Here is a 19,536-nt window from a genome sequence, read left to right on the forward strand (position 1 = left end):
TGTCTGTGTATATGTCTCTATAACATGAAGCTGAAATTTGTGCTAGGTTAAGTTGGGACAGTTTATGTAGGTTCTATGTAGAACATTATTTTCATAAGGTGGATGCAGTTTTATAATTGTTTATTGCAAAATTATACACAGAAGAAGGAAATGTACATTTGTATTCTGTTGTAGCTTAAAAAACACACAAACCCCACATTCAAAACCGATGAAATTTACAAAAAATGGTGCAAGTAAACACATCAAGACCATAAGAAAATGCTTAAAGTTCAGTTTTGAAAAAGTTTAATTTCTGTTGCTGTAGAAGTAGTAGTCAGGGAAACCTGAAATACTAACAGATGTCTGTCCAGGTACTTATCCATCCATCCATCCACATTTCTACTGATTCACAGACATCTACTTTCCATAGGCAAACTCCTGACTAAATAAATACATCCTCCTCTGAAGGTAAACATACTCCAGGTGTCAGACAAGTAAGACAGGAAAGTTTGGAGCTACCAGCATAAAGACACTGAGTAGTATTTTCAAAAGCAACTTAGCCATGGGAAGATACTGCAGCCTTTGGAGGTGCCATGAAAATGTTGAACATCAGCTCAACATTGTCTGTGGTAACAGTGATGTCTGCCTAGCTTCTGATTAGATATGGAGTAGTTAAACTTAAGCCTCAACCAGCTGCTTCATGTGCTTGAAGTCCAAGTTAGCCCTACCCACTTAAACCAGTAAGAGAAGCTTAGATCAGCATTTCTGTTTCTGTCACTGATGTACTTGATGTATCCTGAAATTCACAGCACTGGTCTGGGTGGTACAGATGTCTTAATTCTTCTGAGTAGGCTTCATCGGAAGTTGGCAAGATGAGTAAAGAGCAGGGAACTGTGAGAGAGTGCTTTGTTCCTGGGAAGTGATTACATGTAGTGGAAGGTGCTCTCTAGCAGCTGACTCTTTATTACAGAAGATACATCAATTCTAATGGCCCACTGGTTAGAAATATTTTCTTTGAATATTGAGGCTCTGGTTCAGATTCTTCTTTGCCTGATTATATCAGAATTTATTCCAGCTATGTCAACTTTCAGGTGACATTTATGATCCCCTTGTTCATTCAGTAATCTTACTTTCTGAGCCTTTTACTCTTACACCTGGAATTGTTACTGTGTTCGATGCTAAGTTCAAGAGATAAAGTATTATTTAATGACCCTGTAATTCTGAAGTTGGGAAACTTTGCTACTGCAGAGCTAATTTTTGGAAATAAAGGAAGTGACACATGGTAACTACCACTTCTGTTTTATTTTAAGATCTACTCTGACAGGTAGATATGGAGAGAATTCCTCTCCAGTTAGATCTTACAGGAGACTAGCAGACTTTGAGAATCACAGGAAGGTTTATCTGCCGAATTATTCACTAGCATCTGTGCTTAAGTGATGATGCCTGTGTACAGGAGAGCCAATGTGTAGAACTTGGGAACTTTATGGGCAGGAATACAGGCTTTGATATGAATGACAGCTTGGGAGAGCCTTACCAAGATTTTACATTCATGTGTCTACCGAATGGCACATAACTGCCTAAAATATTTTTTGAAAATGGAAGCTGGCACATAAAAGTTGCATCAAAGTTTCTGGTTTGTTTTTTGTTGTTTGTGGTTTTTTTATTTGTGTTTAAATGAAAAAGGTGTTGGCAGATATTACTGTTGCCATTCAGCTATTGAATTAGTATAGAGTTTGAGACAGACGGAAGGAGTCAGTTTGCAGATGTCATTTGAGTTAACTTGAACTATAATAATTTCCAGTGATGTGACATTCACCATTCAGTTTCTGTGTTATCACAATTATGTGGCTAAACTGCTCTTCATAATCAGCATTTTTCCCTCTTAACTTGTCATAGCATGACTATGTAGAAGACTTCCTATTTAAGTAGACCATCATGCATATTTTTAATATTTACAGTTATGACTTCTGCCTTTCACTGAAGTCAATGGCTGTGCTTGTCTTGAAAGTTGTATATTCTTCTAACTCAACTACACAGGGTTAAGTTTTTCCAAGAGGAAGAATGTTTTTTACATGTTTCCTGTCAGGAGGAAGAGCTGCTTAGTGAAGAGGGTACTAGGAACAGAGAGCTAATCACCATTTTTGCTCTTTACCATGTGTTCAGCAAAATGGAAGCTACAGCCATCTGCAGTTCTTGAAAAATGATTGTGTTGTTTCAGTGACCATTGACAGAACAAACTAATCCTTTTGATTTAATGGCAGGTAGTATAATAATAAATGTTTATCACTTTCAAATCTGTACCCATTCCTAAGTTCTCCTAACAGTGACCAGTGCTTATGACTGAGTTGCAGTACAGTGGTGTAAGCTGCTTAAAAATGAAAAATGGTTAAGAAAAATTGAGAAGTATCTGACCTTCTAAAAGGCTGTAAGGCTTAAAATTTGCTTACTGCTGAAGAAGGACATAAGATCTTTCTTCTGTCTATTAATGAATCTTTCTACAAAGAACTAGGTGACATTTTTTCCGTCTTGCTGTGTAGAAATGAGTATGTGCCATAGTGTTTTTTTGTAGCTTATTCTCTGTCTGTAATCTGAGCTATTCACTGGATATAATGCTGTAAATCTTTGGAACAAAATAGACCTTTTGACAGAAGATAAAGAAGTCTAGAGGGTGTTTGACCATTAGCCATTTAGCAAGAAATTAACCATTCAATTTCAACCCTATAGGAGGTGTTTCATGTAGTTACAGAGTTTCAGCATCACCAAGCTACTCTTGTCCTACTGTTTTTTGAACCAGGGCCTTAAATTAATCAATCAAACAGATTTTGCTGAAGAGTTCCTCATGCAATTAAGAAGCACAGGCAGAGAATGATATGTACCTCTGGAGAGTTTTGTCTCTGTAGAGTTTTCTTTTTAATCCCTTCCCAAATGTGTTTATTTTGTGGGAATTAATTTTCTAACTGCATACAAAATAAGCTGCAGTGGCTATTTAAAGTGACTGATGTCCAAGTGATGCAGGTCATTTTTGAGGAAAGAAACAAATACAGGATCTTGAGTTTGTTGGGGCTTCTTTTGTTAGTTTATTTGCTTATGTAAAAATTTGCCACATTCAGGTCTTGTGTATGTTGCCTTCCAAGAAATACACTGTTCTCCATCTTCAAATATCAGAATTAATATTCAGGATACACAGTGTTGTTACAACAAATAAACAGTGTAGCAGTAGTCTATAAAATGGAATTTTTTAAGAAGTTGTTTCAGTTTTTCTGTTCAGTGTTCCCTTCCACTTTCTTCTGAAAGCTATATCTCCTGTTTGTCGATATGAAACAATTACAGCTTTAACATCCAGATTTGCAGGACTTCAAGGTTTTTCGTACTGTCAGGTCATTTCAGTAAAATCTCGAATAATTTTAAGAAATGGTGGCCAGATGAAAATTTCTCTGTCCTTGCAACACTACCATCTATTTCACTAAAACATTCTCCTAGTTAAAATTCTGACTGTGTATTTGTTACTTGCATTGACAGGGAGAAGTAGACATGACAAAGAGGTAGAAAAGATAATTTAGACAGATTTTGAAAAACATGGTGTGTCAGCCTACAGTTCTTTGGGACCAGCTGTGTACATGCAACCATGTTTCCTCTAAGTCTCTGCAAAGCGTTATCTTGTGAGCTGTCATGTGAATTTCTGTCAGAGCTACTTTTCCAAGTAACTTGGGTACCTTCTTCTTCAAGATACTTCTGCTCTGTGGTTTCCAGAGTCAGGCTGTCCTTGCTTTTTGACATCCTGTCATTTTTAAGTGTGTTTCATTTGAAAAACTACAATAATGTTTTAAATATTGCAGAGTCCTTAAAAAGATAAATGTTTCAAATAAAGCTTGCTTTGTTTGTAGTCTTAATAACCTTTGTATGCAGTGCATAATGGTAGTTTTCAGTCATGCAGGCTTAAATGGCGTGTTTATTCCTTCTCCTTCAAGAAATCCTTCCACAAGCAAAGAGACAGCTCCAGGCATAAACTGAGATAATGTAGGAAGTCTTTTTTCCCATGTTATTTAGAATCATAGAATCACTTCGGTTGGAAAAGACCTTTAAGATCATCAAGTCCAACCATTAACCCTGCTCTACCAAGTCCAACACTAAGCCATGTTCTCAAGCGCCACATCTTGGTGACTTTTAAACATATCCAGGGATGGTGACTCAACCACCTCCCTGGGCAGCATGTTCCAATGTCTGACAATCCTTTCAGTGAAAAAGTTCTTCCTAATGTCTAGTGTAAACCTCCCCTGGCACAGTTTGAGGCCATTTCCTCTTGTTCTATCGCTACTGTTTGTTGCACGTAGTTGTCTTCTGAGAAGAAGTAAGTGAGAGTAATGAGAATTGACCTCATGATTAGTGACTGTTTGGAGCTGCAGTTCTTTGACAGTGGGTTTTCTTTGCTTTGTCCATAAATTTGTTACGGTCTGTGAGCAGCTGTTACCCACAAATCCCCAAGTACTCAGACATGGCTGCTTCTTGATCAGTGCCTGATAGGACAGGATGAGACATTGGAATTTGGAAGACAAAATTTGGGAGCTGAACTAGGAGGAGGATTTCTGAGCATCAGCAGCTGAAATTAAAATTCAGAGGAGCTGTGTTCTGAACTACTGTGTACTTTGAAAATGTGATGGGCTTTGAAGAATTAGGCCTTCAAATGTTAAGCTGAAGAGCTGAAACTGGTTTGTGCAGCTGACAGTTATGACCTTTTCTGCTGTCTTATATAACTTTCCAGGAGTCTATGAAGTAAGGGTATTTATAAATGTTGGAGGCATTTTAATTGTACAGAGTTCTTAAAGGAGTGGTGTATAGCATGTGATGATTGATTTTTGAGCATGTGATACAAGTCCATTTAGGTAATATAATAATTCTGCACTCATTTCGAGATTTTTAGAGAGATACAGTATATTCACACTCAACTAATCTGATAGGATTTAAAATATACGAGCTATGTTGAACCTCTGTATTCAGGTGTTGATCAAGCATTGACTAAGAGGATGGGAAGAAATGGCTGTTTTTTAGTGTTAGGTGTTTTGGTTTTTTGTTTGTTTGTTTTCTAAAATACAATTCTGTTTTCTCTGAAAGAGGAGAAAATAGTTGGCACCTGCCATGTTTCAAGTAGTGTCATCAGCATCCTGTGACTAACACTGCAGGAGTGTCCTTCCCTTCCCTTCCTGAGTCAGTCTTGGTCCTGCCAGTCCTATTGCTCATACTGCTGTCCTCTAGCTACCTGAGATTAGTTTTTCATTGGGTCAGGTTCAGCTACAACTGCAGTTCTTAATGTAACTGGAAACAATTGTGAGACAATTGTGCACAAATGTGATTTGTTGTAAAAAGAGTGGACTTTGCAAAAAAAAAGCTTACTAAATAGACATCTTGGGAGAGGTGCATGGGAAGCATTTAACAGCCTAACAAATTATTAAATTAAAGCCTACTGGAAAATGTTTTCTGCCTGTTGTCAACAGTTTTGGTACTATGAGTCAGTGCTTTACTTTGAGGACGGTGTGATAAAATCCTTAGAAGTTTCTGTGTAGTTGGGATGTGGCTACTTACCTGTGGAAAGTAATATTTTATTTTACACAGATACCATTTGTGTTTACATTTTAACCATATGTAAATATTTGTGTGTGTTTTTAGAGAACATACACATAGACAGAATAACTAATTGTTGTCATTATATGGGAAAAAAAAAAAAGTTGGTTATTTCCAGCTTGCATTTTTTAGTTGGAGAAATTTTGTGCTTATTTTAAACAGATTAGAAGAAAAAAGTTGTAGGAAAGTGAGTGTTTTGACTTAAGGTCATTTTTTGAGTAAGTGCTGTGAAGTCATGTGAGAGAGAAGATGAAGACATGTGCATGGATGGGGAAAATACAGTTACAGGATAAATGTCTTCTTGTTCTGCTCTGTAACGACTGTAGTACAGTGTTGCCTGAAAACATGTAAAGTTAAATTAACTTCAGAGAATAGCACAAGACAGCCTCCTGAGAGCCCCAGGTGATTTTAAATTTTTTTAAATTTATTTCTGTTTGTAGCATAAATAATTTGTTTCATGATCAAGAAAATCAAGTCCTGCAGTAGGTTCACAGATGTGGAGAACATGCCAGAAAAAAGTGCTTAGTAGCAAAGGATAATACAAGCAAAACAAACAGATGTGAAGCCATTGCAAGGATTTCATAATGTTTTCCTATTTTTTTCTAGAGATTTCAGGATGCAGAGGTGATACTCTTAGAACCCTTGATGTATACTGAATGATCATTCTTAATCATAATTACTTTAAAATTTGATTACATATGCATGATGCTAATTTCAATATTTTTGGGTATACACACACACAAACACAATGTTTATTCCTGCTGGGATGATCAGAATATAATTTTCTAATCATGGCCATTCTTAAAAATAGGTGAAGGCTTGGATTATAGTAGAATTTTTTGTGGTAAAATAGCAGTCATTTCGTTTAAACAAAATGCTCTTTGTTCTCCGGAGTTTCCTCTCCTTATGTCTCAGTAAAGGCTATAGAAATTACTACTCCATTTGAAGTTCCCCAAACCAAAGTGCTTTGTTCTTTTTGATTAAGAGAGGTACTGTGAAAGGAAAGGCTTCTTGCACATTTGCCATGCTCCAGAAAAATGGCTAATGTTTTGTGAAACCTGTGGCAGTATATATAAGTCCATTTTAAATTTGAAAAATATGTAGTAGTATTAAACAGTGAAGACATAAATAATGTGGGGCCAAGAAGGAGTAAAGATATAGTGCTATATGTATGTATATACATATTCCTATTTATATCCGTGTATTGGAAAGTGTTTTCATTGAAGATTTTAGTAATTTTTAATCTTGAGGGAGACAAGAGTTATGTAGGGAATAAGTAGTGTTTGGATAGTACAGACCACTAAGAACATATGAGTGCAAACCTAAGGTAGTCCAGGAAACTATACACTTGTATTTCCTAATTACCATCCTGTTAAGAACTAGGATCATAGTCAAAGAATAGCTGCTTAATTTTAAGTACAGTGAGTTACTCAAGTACTGTGCTAAATCTAAGCGCTTGAAGTATCAGCTCAGCCAGTTTAACTGGAGGCAGTCTTAAAGTAAATCAGAGCTCATTGAAATGTGTAGATGAGATCTGTCTGTTTTTTCTTCAAAAGATTGCTTGGCTGCTCTTTAATAAGCTGTTAGGTAAAGTATACGTACATACATGTATACACACATATGTAAATGTTTACGTAGATACACATATATGAGTTAGATAAGCTCTTGGGCAGAACATATTTTCTCCCCAGTTATAAGGGAAAATATACAGCTATTTGGCTTCCCTTTTCATTATCTTTACCACTGACCTTTATTGCAGTCTGCAGGCAAGACTGAAAAATTGGCACAGACAGGTTGGATATCGCCTTTTCTTTTGTGGTCTGGGAGAACTCCTGAATTGTTAGGAAATCAGACTTGACAGTATGTGTTATTAATTGAAGAGGAATCTAACCATATTATGATTGACTTAAATGTAATGCCTCACATCAATTGACTCTTGTCATCCTCCAAGGATGCATCACTTTTTTTTTTTTTTTTCCCCCCTTCTCCTTCATACTATCACTCAAGACTTCAGGAAATGTCATTATTTGAGGAATATAGAAAGTACAGCCAACGAGGCTTTGAAACAATTTTTTTCTCCTGTGGAATGTAATTTATGTAACAAAGCAATACCAAAGAATGGTAAATGAAAAGCTTTTTGGCAGACCTGACTTGGCTGCCTGCTATGTAACTATTTTATTGAGTTTAGCCTATGTGTTTTCTAGCTGAGACCAGTGCCACTTTAGTTGTTGAGAGCAGAAAAATACAAGTATTGTCTTATTGTTTACCATATTAACACATTAGTCTTAATTATCTGAACCTAGTTAGTTCCTGAACACTGTTTCTTTTCTTAGTGAAGCACACTTATTCTTTACCACAGTAATTTTGAAAAGCATTTGGTAGAGCTATTGTCTCCCAAGTACCCCTTATTAACACACCATATAAATGGCTAGTTCTTCTTGCAGCTTCAGTAAAGAACAGTTGCATAGCTAGATTTAAGTTGAGATTCGAATTTTAAGCAGAAATTTGTCATTTTTTAATCATATATAAATAGAATTTTCCCATTGTAAAACTAAATGTTAATTAGTTTGAATTAAAATATATTACAACAGCTCATTTGTGGAAATACCCACCTGACAGCTTTTGTAAAAGTTAGACCACATAATTTTAATTTAATTTAAAAGCAAGTTATTATTTAATTATTTCACATCCAGTAATTTGTATTTTCTAGGTCTCAAGACCTAGAAAATTTAGATTTTAAACTGTTACATTTTAGACTCTTAAACAAAACCTCAGTAATGAAGGGTGATACTCTACTTTGTAGAGTTCTGTCAAGAGAAACTGTCTTTAAATTGTCAATTTTGATTTTTATTTAAAAAGGGAACTAAGGGTCTGTTCTTCACTAGAAGTCTCTTTCATAGTGTTAAAACTTTGATCATGGTGGCATTATGACCTTAGATAGCTCTTAGCAAAGAAGCTAGTGGTAGATCAGAGCTGCTCATCTCTACCTTTCAACAGTGAAAACAGTTTTAACAGCTACTTGCGGAAGAGTGGGGACGAATGAAGGCCAGGAAGTCAGAAGAGCAGGTGTGCATGTTTTTCTTTGAAGCCCTGCTGCTGTGGGGTTTTTATGTGTGTAAGTGGGAGAGTGGTGGCACTCTCACTTCCCTAATGTTCTGCTGTTTGTGGGAGTTGAGATAAGAGAGAACAATAAGTGAAGGGAGCAGTTGCTCTCCATAGATGGTAGTACAAGCCTGTTTCCAGCTGTCTCTGTCCAGTCCTCACTTCACTCCATCTGCTTTAGTGGTGTAGTAGAGTATAAATATTTGCCTTACCTCACTTCACTTTCATGTTCCACCCTCAACTAGCACTGTGTATTTCACCATACACTCCTTGGATGCCCCCTATAGAATTGCGTCTGTGGCATAGGATTGTTTGGTAGTCCATTTGGCTTGTGTTTTTGGACTTGATTTGTCATGTAGACTGCTAGCTGAAGACACCTAGCACTGGAGGATACTGCCTTCAGGAGATTTTGACTTTATTCTTCTCAGCAGGTGAGATGTCTTAGCTATTTCTACTTTTTGGTAGTGCTTTAAGATTAATTTTAGGTTATCTATTCCTTCAGCAAAGTATTTGCCATCTCCTTTGTCCCTTTTGGAAGGTCACACTCTGCCCTATTTGAACTGTAGTCTTACATTACTACAAAGTTTCCAGTTTTTACTATTTTTCTAATAATTTAGAGGATCAGTTAGAAGATAATTACAAAAAGAAAAGTTACAGTACATATATGTTTTGGCCAAAAGTAGAATTACAATTAGATATATCAGATTCAGTGATGACATCTTACTGGTACATCTTTGTTTTCAAAAGGAAAGGAGTTTCAAAAAGACATAAAAACAATGTAAGCAGCCATGGAGAGTTACTAGCTTAGTTCCTGCCTTTCTCAGTATTGTGTGCTTAAACTCTGGTGCAGCACTTAAGGATTTCCCTTCCTCCCTCCCTCCCTCCCTCCCTCCCTCCCTCCCTCCCTCCCTCCCTCCCTCCCTCCCTCCCTCCCTCCCTCCCTTCCTTCCTTCCTTCCTTCCTTCCTTCCTTCCTTCCTTCCTTCCTTCCTTCCTTCCTTCCTTCCTTCCTTCCTTCCTTCCTTCCTTCCTTCCTTCCTTCCTTCCTTCCTTCCTTCCTTCCTTCCTTCCTTCCTTCCTTCCTTCCTTCCTTCCTTCCTTCCTTCCTTCCTTCCTTCCTTCCTCTCTTCCTCTCTTCCTCTCTTCCTCTCTTCCTCTCTTCCTCTCTTCCTCTCTTCCTCTCTTCCTCTCTTCCTCTCTTCCTCTCTTCCTCTCTTCCTCTCTTCCTCTCTTCCTCTCTTCCTCTCTTCCTCTCTTCCTTCCTCTCTTCCTCTCTTCCTCTCTTCCTCTCTTCCTCTCTTCCTTCCTCTCTTCCTCTCTTCCTCTCTTCCTCTCTTCCTCTCTTCCTCTCTTCCTTCCTCTCTTCCTCTCTTCCTCTCTTCCTCTCTTCCTCTCTTCCTCTCTTCCTCTCTTCCTCTCTTCCTCTCTTCCTCTCTTCCTTCCTCTCTTCCTTCCTCTCTTCCTTCCTCTCTTCCTTCCTCTCTTCCTTCCTCTCTTCCTCTCTTCCTCTCTTCCTCTCTTCCTCTCTTCCTCTCTTCCTCTCTTCCTCTCTCTCTTCCTCTCTTCCTCTCTCTCTTCCTCTCTTCCTCTCTTCCTCTCTTCCTTCCTCTCTTCCTTCCTCTCTTCCTCTCTTCCTTCCTCTCTTCCTTCCTTCCTCTCTTTCTTCCTTCCTCTCTTTCTTCCTCCCTTCCTTCCTTCCTTCCTTCCTTCCTTCCTTCCTTCCTTCCTTCCTTCCTTCCTTCCTTCCTTCCTTCCTTCCTTCCTTCCTTCCTTCCTTCCTTCCTTCCTTCCTTCCTTCCTTCCTTCCTTCCTTCCTTCCTTCCTTCCTTCCTTCCTTCCTTCCTTCCTTCCTTCCTTCCTTCCTTCCTTCCTTCCTTCCTTCCTTCCTTCCTCTCTTTCTTCCTCTCTTTCTTCCTCTCTTTGTTCCCCCCTTCCCCTTGAGAAATATGTTGACTTCTTTCCTCCAAGTACAACTGGGGCAGTTTACCCTCATTTGGTAAACACGTAGCCATACCAAATTTTAGTGAAACTGGATCTGTATGTCAGCAGAGTAGATTGTTTTTTTGCTCCCATTAAGGAGTTTTACTGTTTTCTTATGTACAAAGACCACACGTAGTTCTTGGTGCATTTCCCTGGAGATTTGGCATTTGTTTGCATAATAACATTTAATTTCTTCTTTGTTGTAGAGGGTGTTATCTAAGGGCTAGTAAAATAAATTGTGACAAGTTTGTTAATTTGTCATAAGTTTTTGACAGATTTCTGCTTGTTTCTTCCAAGCACAGCTAGTCTCCCATTTTTCTTTCTCTGTTACTGCAGGCTGCCTTGTATCGGCTGAGTGGAGATTGGAATCCTTTGCATGTTGATCCAAGTTTTGCTGCTCTTGGAGGTGAGCTGGGGGCTACCATTGTATTAATATTTGGACAAAGGGTGATGTAAATATATTTTTAAATTTTATTTTTTCCCCACACTTAGTATTTCTTTAACAAGCTGAAAGAAATAGTGCTTTTTAGTAGCTGTTCTTAGAGTCACCATTACAAGTCTTCAGAGTTCTGTGCCACACTTTATAGCATTGCTCCTTGTAGCTAGGAATGCAGAATGATGTTTGCATTCTACCTACAATGGAAACCTGCCTCGTACCCTTTTTTCCTTTTAAAGCTTATTCATTGCCACTTTACCATCTTTACAGTCTTTTTCCTAAGCAGAAATAATTTGACTATCAAAAGCTTCAGAAAGAACTATTTAAATTCCTTACCAGATAATTATTTCCATCTAAATAATTTTGAGATTATGCTGGTCTCAGAATTTTTTGTAGTTCTATTAGTCTTCTCAATCCCAATAACTCTCAGGAGGGCAGGAGAAAGGGATTTTGTTAGCACTTCCTTCCTAAAAAACTGCTTAACTGTACCTCTTGCTTAGTGCAGTAGTCTTGCTTGGTCTTTTTTGTAGTACTACGTGCCAAAGCAACTACGTGACCTGATTCTTGGAGAGATCTGTTTACTAACAATGGATATGCTTTCTTGAATTTCTGTTGTAAAGGTATTTTTCACAGTTCTTTTCAGGCTTTGCTAGTAGTATAGTGTGACTGCTCCAGGCAGACAGCAATTTGATTTACTTCAGAAATTTTCCTGAATATGCATGCCATCATAATAAAGTTTACATGAAAATACTGGTCTGTAATTATTGGTCTGCTGTTTTCTGGTAATATCTTTTTAATATAAAAGTATTGTTGTATGGTATTCTTATCAAGATAAATAGAACAGAAATATGCTTCCTTGTTCAGATCATGCTTAACATACTTAAACAAATTGTCTCCTTTCATAAATACGTACTAACTGTTTGGTTAACTCTGTTTTGTGTAATTCTGTGTAAATTTGTGTAATAAATAATGATAACCAAATACTAGAATCCATAAGGAGATTTTCCTGGTTTAGATGGAGTCACCCAGCTGCTCTGCAAGATGCTGGAGGAGAAAAATATGTGTTGATAATTGAAACCCCAGTGTTTAATTATATTAATCCTGGTAAAACCTTAAAACAGAAATGAGTAGAAATCTTACACCTCCTCACAGTGCTCACACAAAGAATGCTGGCACCTAGACACAGTGAAAAATGAAATTAACTCCTTGAGCAGAAAACTGCTGCACCAGATTTTGGAACTGTGGCAGTCTCCTATTCAAATACCTGTACTAGATGTAGGTTCAAACAAAGAACATAATCTCTGTAGAGGTATTCACAAATATTTTTTTCTAGTTATACAAAAGCATTTTTTTTTCCTTTGGGCATATTCACATACCTTCTTGTTTTTACATACTGTAAGTGTTCTCTTTAACGGGTTCTCACCAGCATGCACTGGAAGCAAGCATTCAGCATGTTTTCATCAGGTCTTGTCAGTATTATTAAGCTTTCCTGTAGGTAATGTTTCAAAGGAGATACACTACATGAAAACACTTGTCTGTATTCTTGTGCCTGTATTCCTGTAGCTTGTGAGTTTTTCTGAGATAACAGAAAGTGAAAGCAACATTTACTTAATTTTCATTTTAGTCTAGATAAAACTAACTTGATTGCTTTATGGGTTTTCCTTTGTTTTATAAAGAAAATACTGGGGAGAATAGGACTGGACATATTTGTCTGTTTCTGAGTTTATTCTGAAAATAGTTTTTGGTTCTTACATGGTGAATTTAACTAAGTTTTTAAAAAGCTAAATGTCACTAATGTTCTGTATGAGAGATACTGAATACTGATCTCGTTACAATAATGCCAGTAATCTGTTTTAAAATTGACCGCACAGTATCTTCGTGCTTTCAGAAACACTCTGTGCACAGTGTAAAAAAAAAAAAAACAAACAAACCAACAAGCAGTACTATTAAAAGTATGTATATGCAAATAATTTATAGGGAAGAAATGGAAGAATGATCAAGAGAGGAATACTTACAGCCAGAAAATAGACTCCTGTTCCTTTTTGCCTGTCCTTCTGTCACATCTCCTCTCCTGACATAACAAGTCAAAATCTCTGTTTCTTATCATTACTTCTGCTAGTCTTGCCTCAGAAATTCCATCTTTCCCAGCACTGAGTCCTAGTGGCTTTTTCGTCTTTTATCTTGAAGGCAGTTTCTTCTACTTCTGATTCTCTGCAGGCCAGACTTTTGCCTGTCTTCTTTTTTTGGTTTGTTTGGTTTTGCTTTTGCTTCTGTTTTTGTCTCACAACATTTTCTCCCTAAAGACAACTTTTCTTGCTATGCAGATGCTATCAGGAGTTGTTTTGAGCTCAAGAAGAACAGATTCTGGCAGCCAAGAGTGGGAAAGTTCCAGGCAAAGAACTGGTTTCAGAGCCAAAGCTGGACAGGCTTGTCCTGAACCATGGGCTGTTGCAAGTGTCATCAGTTACTGTTCTCATGCCCTGCCAGGTCATAGCAACCTGTTAAGGGATCAGAACATAGTCAGTACAAACAGTACTATAACAATCAACTGTTGCACTTTAGCAAATCTCAGGCCAGTTTTCAAACCTTTATTTTGTCAAACTTTGACAGGACTGGAAAAAGATTCAGTGCTAATACAAAGATTATCTTCTGCCAAGGTTCAGCTCCTGCTCCAAAGAAGAGAAGTGTGAGGAAACCTGAGCAAGAATGTCAGTACAAACAGAACACTATACTTTTTTTTCCCTCTTTTTTGTTAGATGCAATCAAAATGCCTGGAATATTTTCAGGTTTTTTTCCACTTCTAAGTAAAGAAAAGTTAATCCTGAGGTGTGCACTATATTTGAAGACTTTTGACAACGATGAATTTAAAATGGGAAACATCAAATAATCTTAGTATCACTACACTTTATTCATTACAGTACCTTTTACCCTTGATAAGCTTACTTCCATGTAACTGTGTATCCAGTGTGCCTATGCATGGATACTAAAACAGCCAATCCCCTCGTTTTTCCTTTTGTCACCTCTACAGAGAAGGGCTAATTCTACTTGTCAGGCTTACATAGCATAGTGTTGATGTGCCAGTTCTTGGTAAGCACTTTGCCTCAAAGTAGAGGAGACAATAAATGGTAACAGAGGCTTTGTCAGTGAGATAAATTAGGTTAAAAAGAAAAAAGATTAAGAACATTATTGGAGGAAAACACTATGAGTAAAATACCAATATTTGTAGAAGCAGCATGCAAACTCCTAACACTACAAACACTAAAATGTTGCTTTTTGAAACAGGATTTGAGAAGCCTATACTTCATGGACTATGCTCCTTTGGGTTTGCTGCTAGAAACGTTTTGAAGCAGTTTGCTAATAATGATGTGAAGAGATTCAAGGCGATCAAGGTCTGTGTGCTCATTCTTTGCAATTAATTTTCTTGATTTTGCTGCTTTTAGTGCCAAAGAAATTACGTAGAGTGGGAAAGGGCTATTGCTCTGTCTTAAGTGTCACGTTTGTTTCTGCATGCATTTTAAAGCCTCTATCTAGTATGTTTACGTAAATACTTAGGGTTCCAATATTTCCAGTTGACTGATTGTTCTCTTTGCTTTTTCTGATTTCAGTAGAGCCTGTGCTTTTAAGCTTTGTGTGTACGTCTGATAGATCTGTTCACACCCACACTTCTTTTTTTTTTTCTTTTTTCTTTTTTTTCAGGTTCGCTTTGCAAAACCAGTTTTTCCAGGGCAAACTTTACAAACAGAAATGTGGGAGGAAGGAAATAGAATCCATTTTCAGACCAAGGTTAGAACACACTCAACTATTGGGGGCTTTGGGGAAGGATGTGTTGTTTAAAAGACTGGGGTACAATGGGAACCAAAAAACATGTCTTATCAAGCACATCATTGGTGATTCTGCCCCTCTACTCTGCTGTTGTGAGACCCTACCTGGAGTACTGTGTACAGCTCTGGAGCACTCAGCACAAGAAAGACATAGAGCAGTTGGAGAGGGTCCAGCAAAGGGCCACGAAGATGATCAAACGGCTGGAGCACCTCTGCTATGAAGACAGGCTGAGAGAGTTGGGGCTGTTCAGCCTGTAGAAGAGGAGACCTTATAGCTGCCTTCCAGTGCCTGAAGGGGCTACAGGAAAGCTGGGGAGGGGCTTTTCACCAGAGATAGGACAGGGCGCGATGGTTTTAAACTGAAAGAGGAGAGATTTAGGTTAAGCATCAGGAAGAAATGGTTCACCATGAGGGTAGTAAGGCACTGGAATATGTTGCCCAGGGAGGTTGTGGAAGGATGAGGCTTTGTGAAGCCTGGTCTACTGTGAGGTTTCCCTGCTCATAGCAGGGGGATTGGAACCTGATGATCTTTAAGGCTGCTTCTAACTTTAACCATTGTATGATTTTATGATTGAAGAATGTTTTTTTAAAGGAATTCACTGAACAGAATGAAATAATACCTATTTTATGATGTCAATAGGATTCCAATAAAAATAACTTATAGGACTTAATACACTCCTAATATTAAGCAATGTGAACACTCATTTAATTGTATTGCATTTCTGTGTTTGTCCACTGTGGAAGAGCAAATAGCAGTTGTTCTTAGGTCAGCACAGTTGGCGAATTATTGACAACAGCATATCTGCCTGAAGGAAAACTATTTATGAAGTAACATTGATAGTAACTTATAACAATGGAGGTAAATTTTCAGATAAATAAGGTTTTCTCTCATTTTGTGAACAGAAAAACAGCAATATATTTTGGTATAATTTGTCAAGAAGCAAACAGTTACATTGTTTGAATAGCTGTTTGCAAAGCCAAGTGTACTAACGTACCTCAAGACTACAACACATTTATGGGGTGTTTTTTTCACCCTCTGTAACTTGTATATTTTCTCTTTTCTTTGTCTCTCATTTTAAAATGGAAGGAGTATTCCCTGGTTGCCCTTCTGTTGTGACTTTTTGTGAACACGCTACCTCTGTAATGTAATTTTTTTCATCCACCACAGGTTAAAGAGACTGGAGAAGTTGCTATTGCAGGGGGGTATGTGGATATAGTACCAGCCTTGAATAAGCCTTCTGCTCGGGAGCCTCTGAAGGTAAAGGAAGCAATAGAAGTATTAATTTGCAAAGCAGCATAGTTAGGCCTTATTTTTGTGAAAAATACATGAAAAATGCTTAGATTGCTTTCTGGTCTTATTTTCAGTTTATAAGTTTACATGAGTTTATATGAGTGCACACATTGTTTAAGATACAGAGGTTCATGGATCTATTTGAGGGGAAAATACAGATGTTTGGAGATAGGCAGAATGGCTGATGAAGTTTGAAGTGTTTGATGCCAGTTGAACTGCTAGGATAAGCATTGTGCTGTATGCTGCAAACAAGTGAGGCATGCACCAGTGAGGGCCACAGGTTTTGAGCACTTGCATAACTTAAGATTGAAATTAAGCCCTACAATTTGGGGTTTTTCCTGTAAAATGAGCATTTTATTTTTATTTTGTAGATACTGAAGATCAAACTCAATGTTAATTCTAAAAGTGTGTGACCTTTCTTTCTCATTGTTTTTCAGAGGGACATGGGGAGAGTGGCAGGAAGGCATTAGAAGGATAGAACAAGTGTGATATTGTACTCACAGAAAAGAACAGTTTTGTCATTGAATCTTATTAAAAGAAGGTTCTGACAGCTCTTTGTGCATATGGTTAGGCCTAACACATGATAGGCGCTTGGTACTATATATATTAAAAAATCCTTTGCATGCATGCATTACGCCCAGGGTACTGAACTCGCCACAAGACAGAATTTATGCAATGCCAAGCATGTCCTGGGTTCTTAATGTGGTCTAAAAGACTGGTGCACAGTGCATTGCTTTAATAAACTATATCTTTTCCCCCCATTGATTCCTGCCAGCAGGAATTAGTTTCTGGTGATATTGCAATGTGTTGAAGTTTATGAAGATAGTGACATTCATGTAAAGCTTATGATATGTTTGTGAAACTTGTTTCTTGTTGCTGGTTGTGTTTAGTCCTCTGACACCCTGAACTGTTGCCAAATGTGCATTTGAAGTTCAAACACATAAGCATTAGAATTTTTTTCTGAAATAGTTATAGATATTTTTTTTTTAACATAAGCTGAACAGGTTTGGAGGTTTTTGTGTGGTTGTTTTTTTTGTTGTTGTTGTTTTGTTTTGTTTTGTTTTTTCTTTACGCTTACTCTCAGAATTTAATGTGCGTTGGCAGAAGTTTGCTGAGAGAACAGACATCCACCAGGGGAAAATAGCCTGACTGAGTGAAGACTGGGAAATATAGATTTCATTGATATGGTTATATAATGGAAAATATTAGGCTTAACCAAAGAGGTGACAAGATAGCAGCATGAGGAGTATTGCATTCTGATGTACAGGTAGTTACAGCTGAGCTATGAGAGCTTCTTTGCTCCAATTCCAGTTAGATAAAGTGTCACTGTAGCAATTTCCTGTATTTGTTACAGAGAGACAGTGTAAGGCTTGAAAAATGAAAATGTGAGTGTAGCTAATCCCACTCTTAAATGATAAACATATTGTGTCTACACTGGACTTCTAACTGTGTTCGCAGTGGAGTATGTTTTTAACATCTTTCAGTCAAATTAAGGTAATTCATAAAAACATGTTCTAAAAGCTAACATGCCATTCATCATAGAAAAAGTGGCAGTAGTTATCCTCCAAAGGGAATAAAGGGCAATTCAGAAGCCCTTAGAGCCCTAATTTTAAAACATATCTTAATTTTCAATGATAAATGACAAAAGCTGCAAAAGCAATATTTGAAATAATTCTCAAGGAAGAGTCCATGAAACATTTTCTGCTTGAATGTACTTTTTAATGCTCACAGTTGCTAGAGGTGATTATTTGTAGTGGAAGAAATCTCAATTGCATTTAATAGTTCTGCAATAGAGACCTTCCTAGACACAGTGCTTGAACTAACAGACATCCTTAGTACTTTTAAAATGGAGTTTCAATTTTAAATTGTTCATACTCTCTTTTTTTAAGACTGCAGCACTGCAGAGTGACCTGGTGTTTGAAGAAATTGGTCGTCGCATAAAAGAGCTGGGAAATGAATTGGTAAAGAAAGTAAATGCTGTGTTCCAATGGGACATCACTAAAGATGGAAAAACAGCAATGCAGTGGAGTAAGTTGTAGCTTTTATATAACACCCTGGTACATTTTTTAAAATTACATTAGGTTAATTATTCTAATTCAATTTATACATTGAAAATAAGCATGAGGTAGTAGATGAGTCTTCACTAGAACTTAAAAAATCTGACTGCATATTGAATGCACAAGTGACATGGAGGACAGATAAAATTCCATAATGGCAGTTGCTAACCTTTCTAAGAATATACTTCTGTAACCTGCTAATTTAGATGTAGGCATAGGCAAACCACCCTCTACAACAGCAGAAAATTTCTGTTTACATTTTCCAGAATGGATCGTCCCTGCAGTTAGAAAAGCAGGCTAGATTAACTTACTAGGAGCTCTGTGTTACCGTAATTAGTCTGCTGGTGATGTACACACTTACTAATGCAAAACAAATAACTTTACTTCTACTGCATTGTTCTTGTCACTTCAGTGCCGAAATAGTCCAATTTGTTTCCGTTTAAATTTTCTGAGGTCAAGGTTTAATGAAGGGATAATGCTGCTTACCCACACTTTAAGTATGGGACTGGGTTTACAAAGAGAAGCTAAAGTTTGTATTAGCAGTGGGTCAGAGGGAAAGTGTTTTCTGGTAAAGTGGATTATACAGGTGTGTGAAATGGTTTGAGGCAAAACAACTTCCTCAGAAGACTTCTCTTCCTAAATTTTCTCGTGCTGAGTTTCTAAGGACATGTATTTTTGCAAAATGCAGTATAATTTCAGTAATTGCATATATTAGATTGTCTTTGGAATCCTTAATTTTTTTTGGTGAGTTGTTCTAAATGGTCTATTAGCAGAATGTAAAGTTTTTCCAAAGTGATAGACCATAGTCAGGTTGTAACTTCCAGGCCTTTACTTTTTTGGGAGAAATGCAAATCCTGGGGTCAAGTATGTTGCTTGGACTGCTTCATTTTGATTGATATCAATGGTTGGATCCAGTCAGAACATTTTGGGGTAAACACAGTTAAGGTGGGCTGCCCTTCAACAGGCTGAAGGGATAGACTGGCAGGTAGGTAACATGCTTTGTCCCACAGAATGTGACTTTTTTATATTGTTAAGTCTTGGCAATGTCTATTCTCAATAAATGGTTACTGGGATTAAGAAACTGCTCTTCCTCTTACAGAGTGGTTTAGAAACCTATGATTTCACTTGCTCTTTTTTAATGTTAACCAGCAGAGATTCTGAATAGCAAGACTGCTGTTAAGTATCTGGAGAAATATAATGTGTATTGATCAAGATAGTTTGCTTCTACCCATATTGCCTTTTAAGAAATTTTTGT

General features: G+C 37.4%; 1 protein-coding gene across 2 annotated transcripts in view; it reads left to right on the forward strand.

The window, feature by feature from the left end:
- The window catches only part of HSD17B4 (hydroxysteroid 17-beta dehydrogenase 4), a 70,323-nt gene that overhangs the window by 37,874 nt on the left and 12,913 nt on the right, over nucleotides 1–19,536 (forward strand). For both annotated transcript variants that reach the window (XM_051641931.1, XM_051641932.1), the window contains 5 exons: nucleotides 11,013–11,082; nucleotides 14,395–14,501; nucleotides 14,809–14,895; nucleotides 16,102–16,191; nucleotides 18,114–18,252. In XM_051641931.1, coding sequence (XP_051497891.1) covers nucleotides 11,013–11,082; nucleotides 14,395–14,501; nucleotides 14,809–14,895; nucleotides 16,102–16,191; nucleotides 18,114–18,252 — 493 coding nt within the window. The remainder of the gene's footprint in view (nucleotides 1–11,012; nucleotides 11,083–14,394; nucleotides 14,502–14,808; nucleotides 14,896–16,101; nucleotides 16,192–18,113; nucleotides 18,253–19,536) is intronic.

This window comes from Apus apus, chromosome Z (genome assembly GCF_020740795.1).
Source record: "Apus apus isolate bApuApu2 chromosome Z, bApuApu2.pri.cur, whole genome shotgun sequence".
NCBI lineage: Eukaryota > Metazoa > Chordata > Aves > Apodiformes > Apodidae > Apus > Apus apus.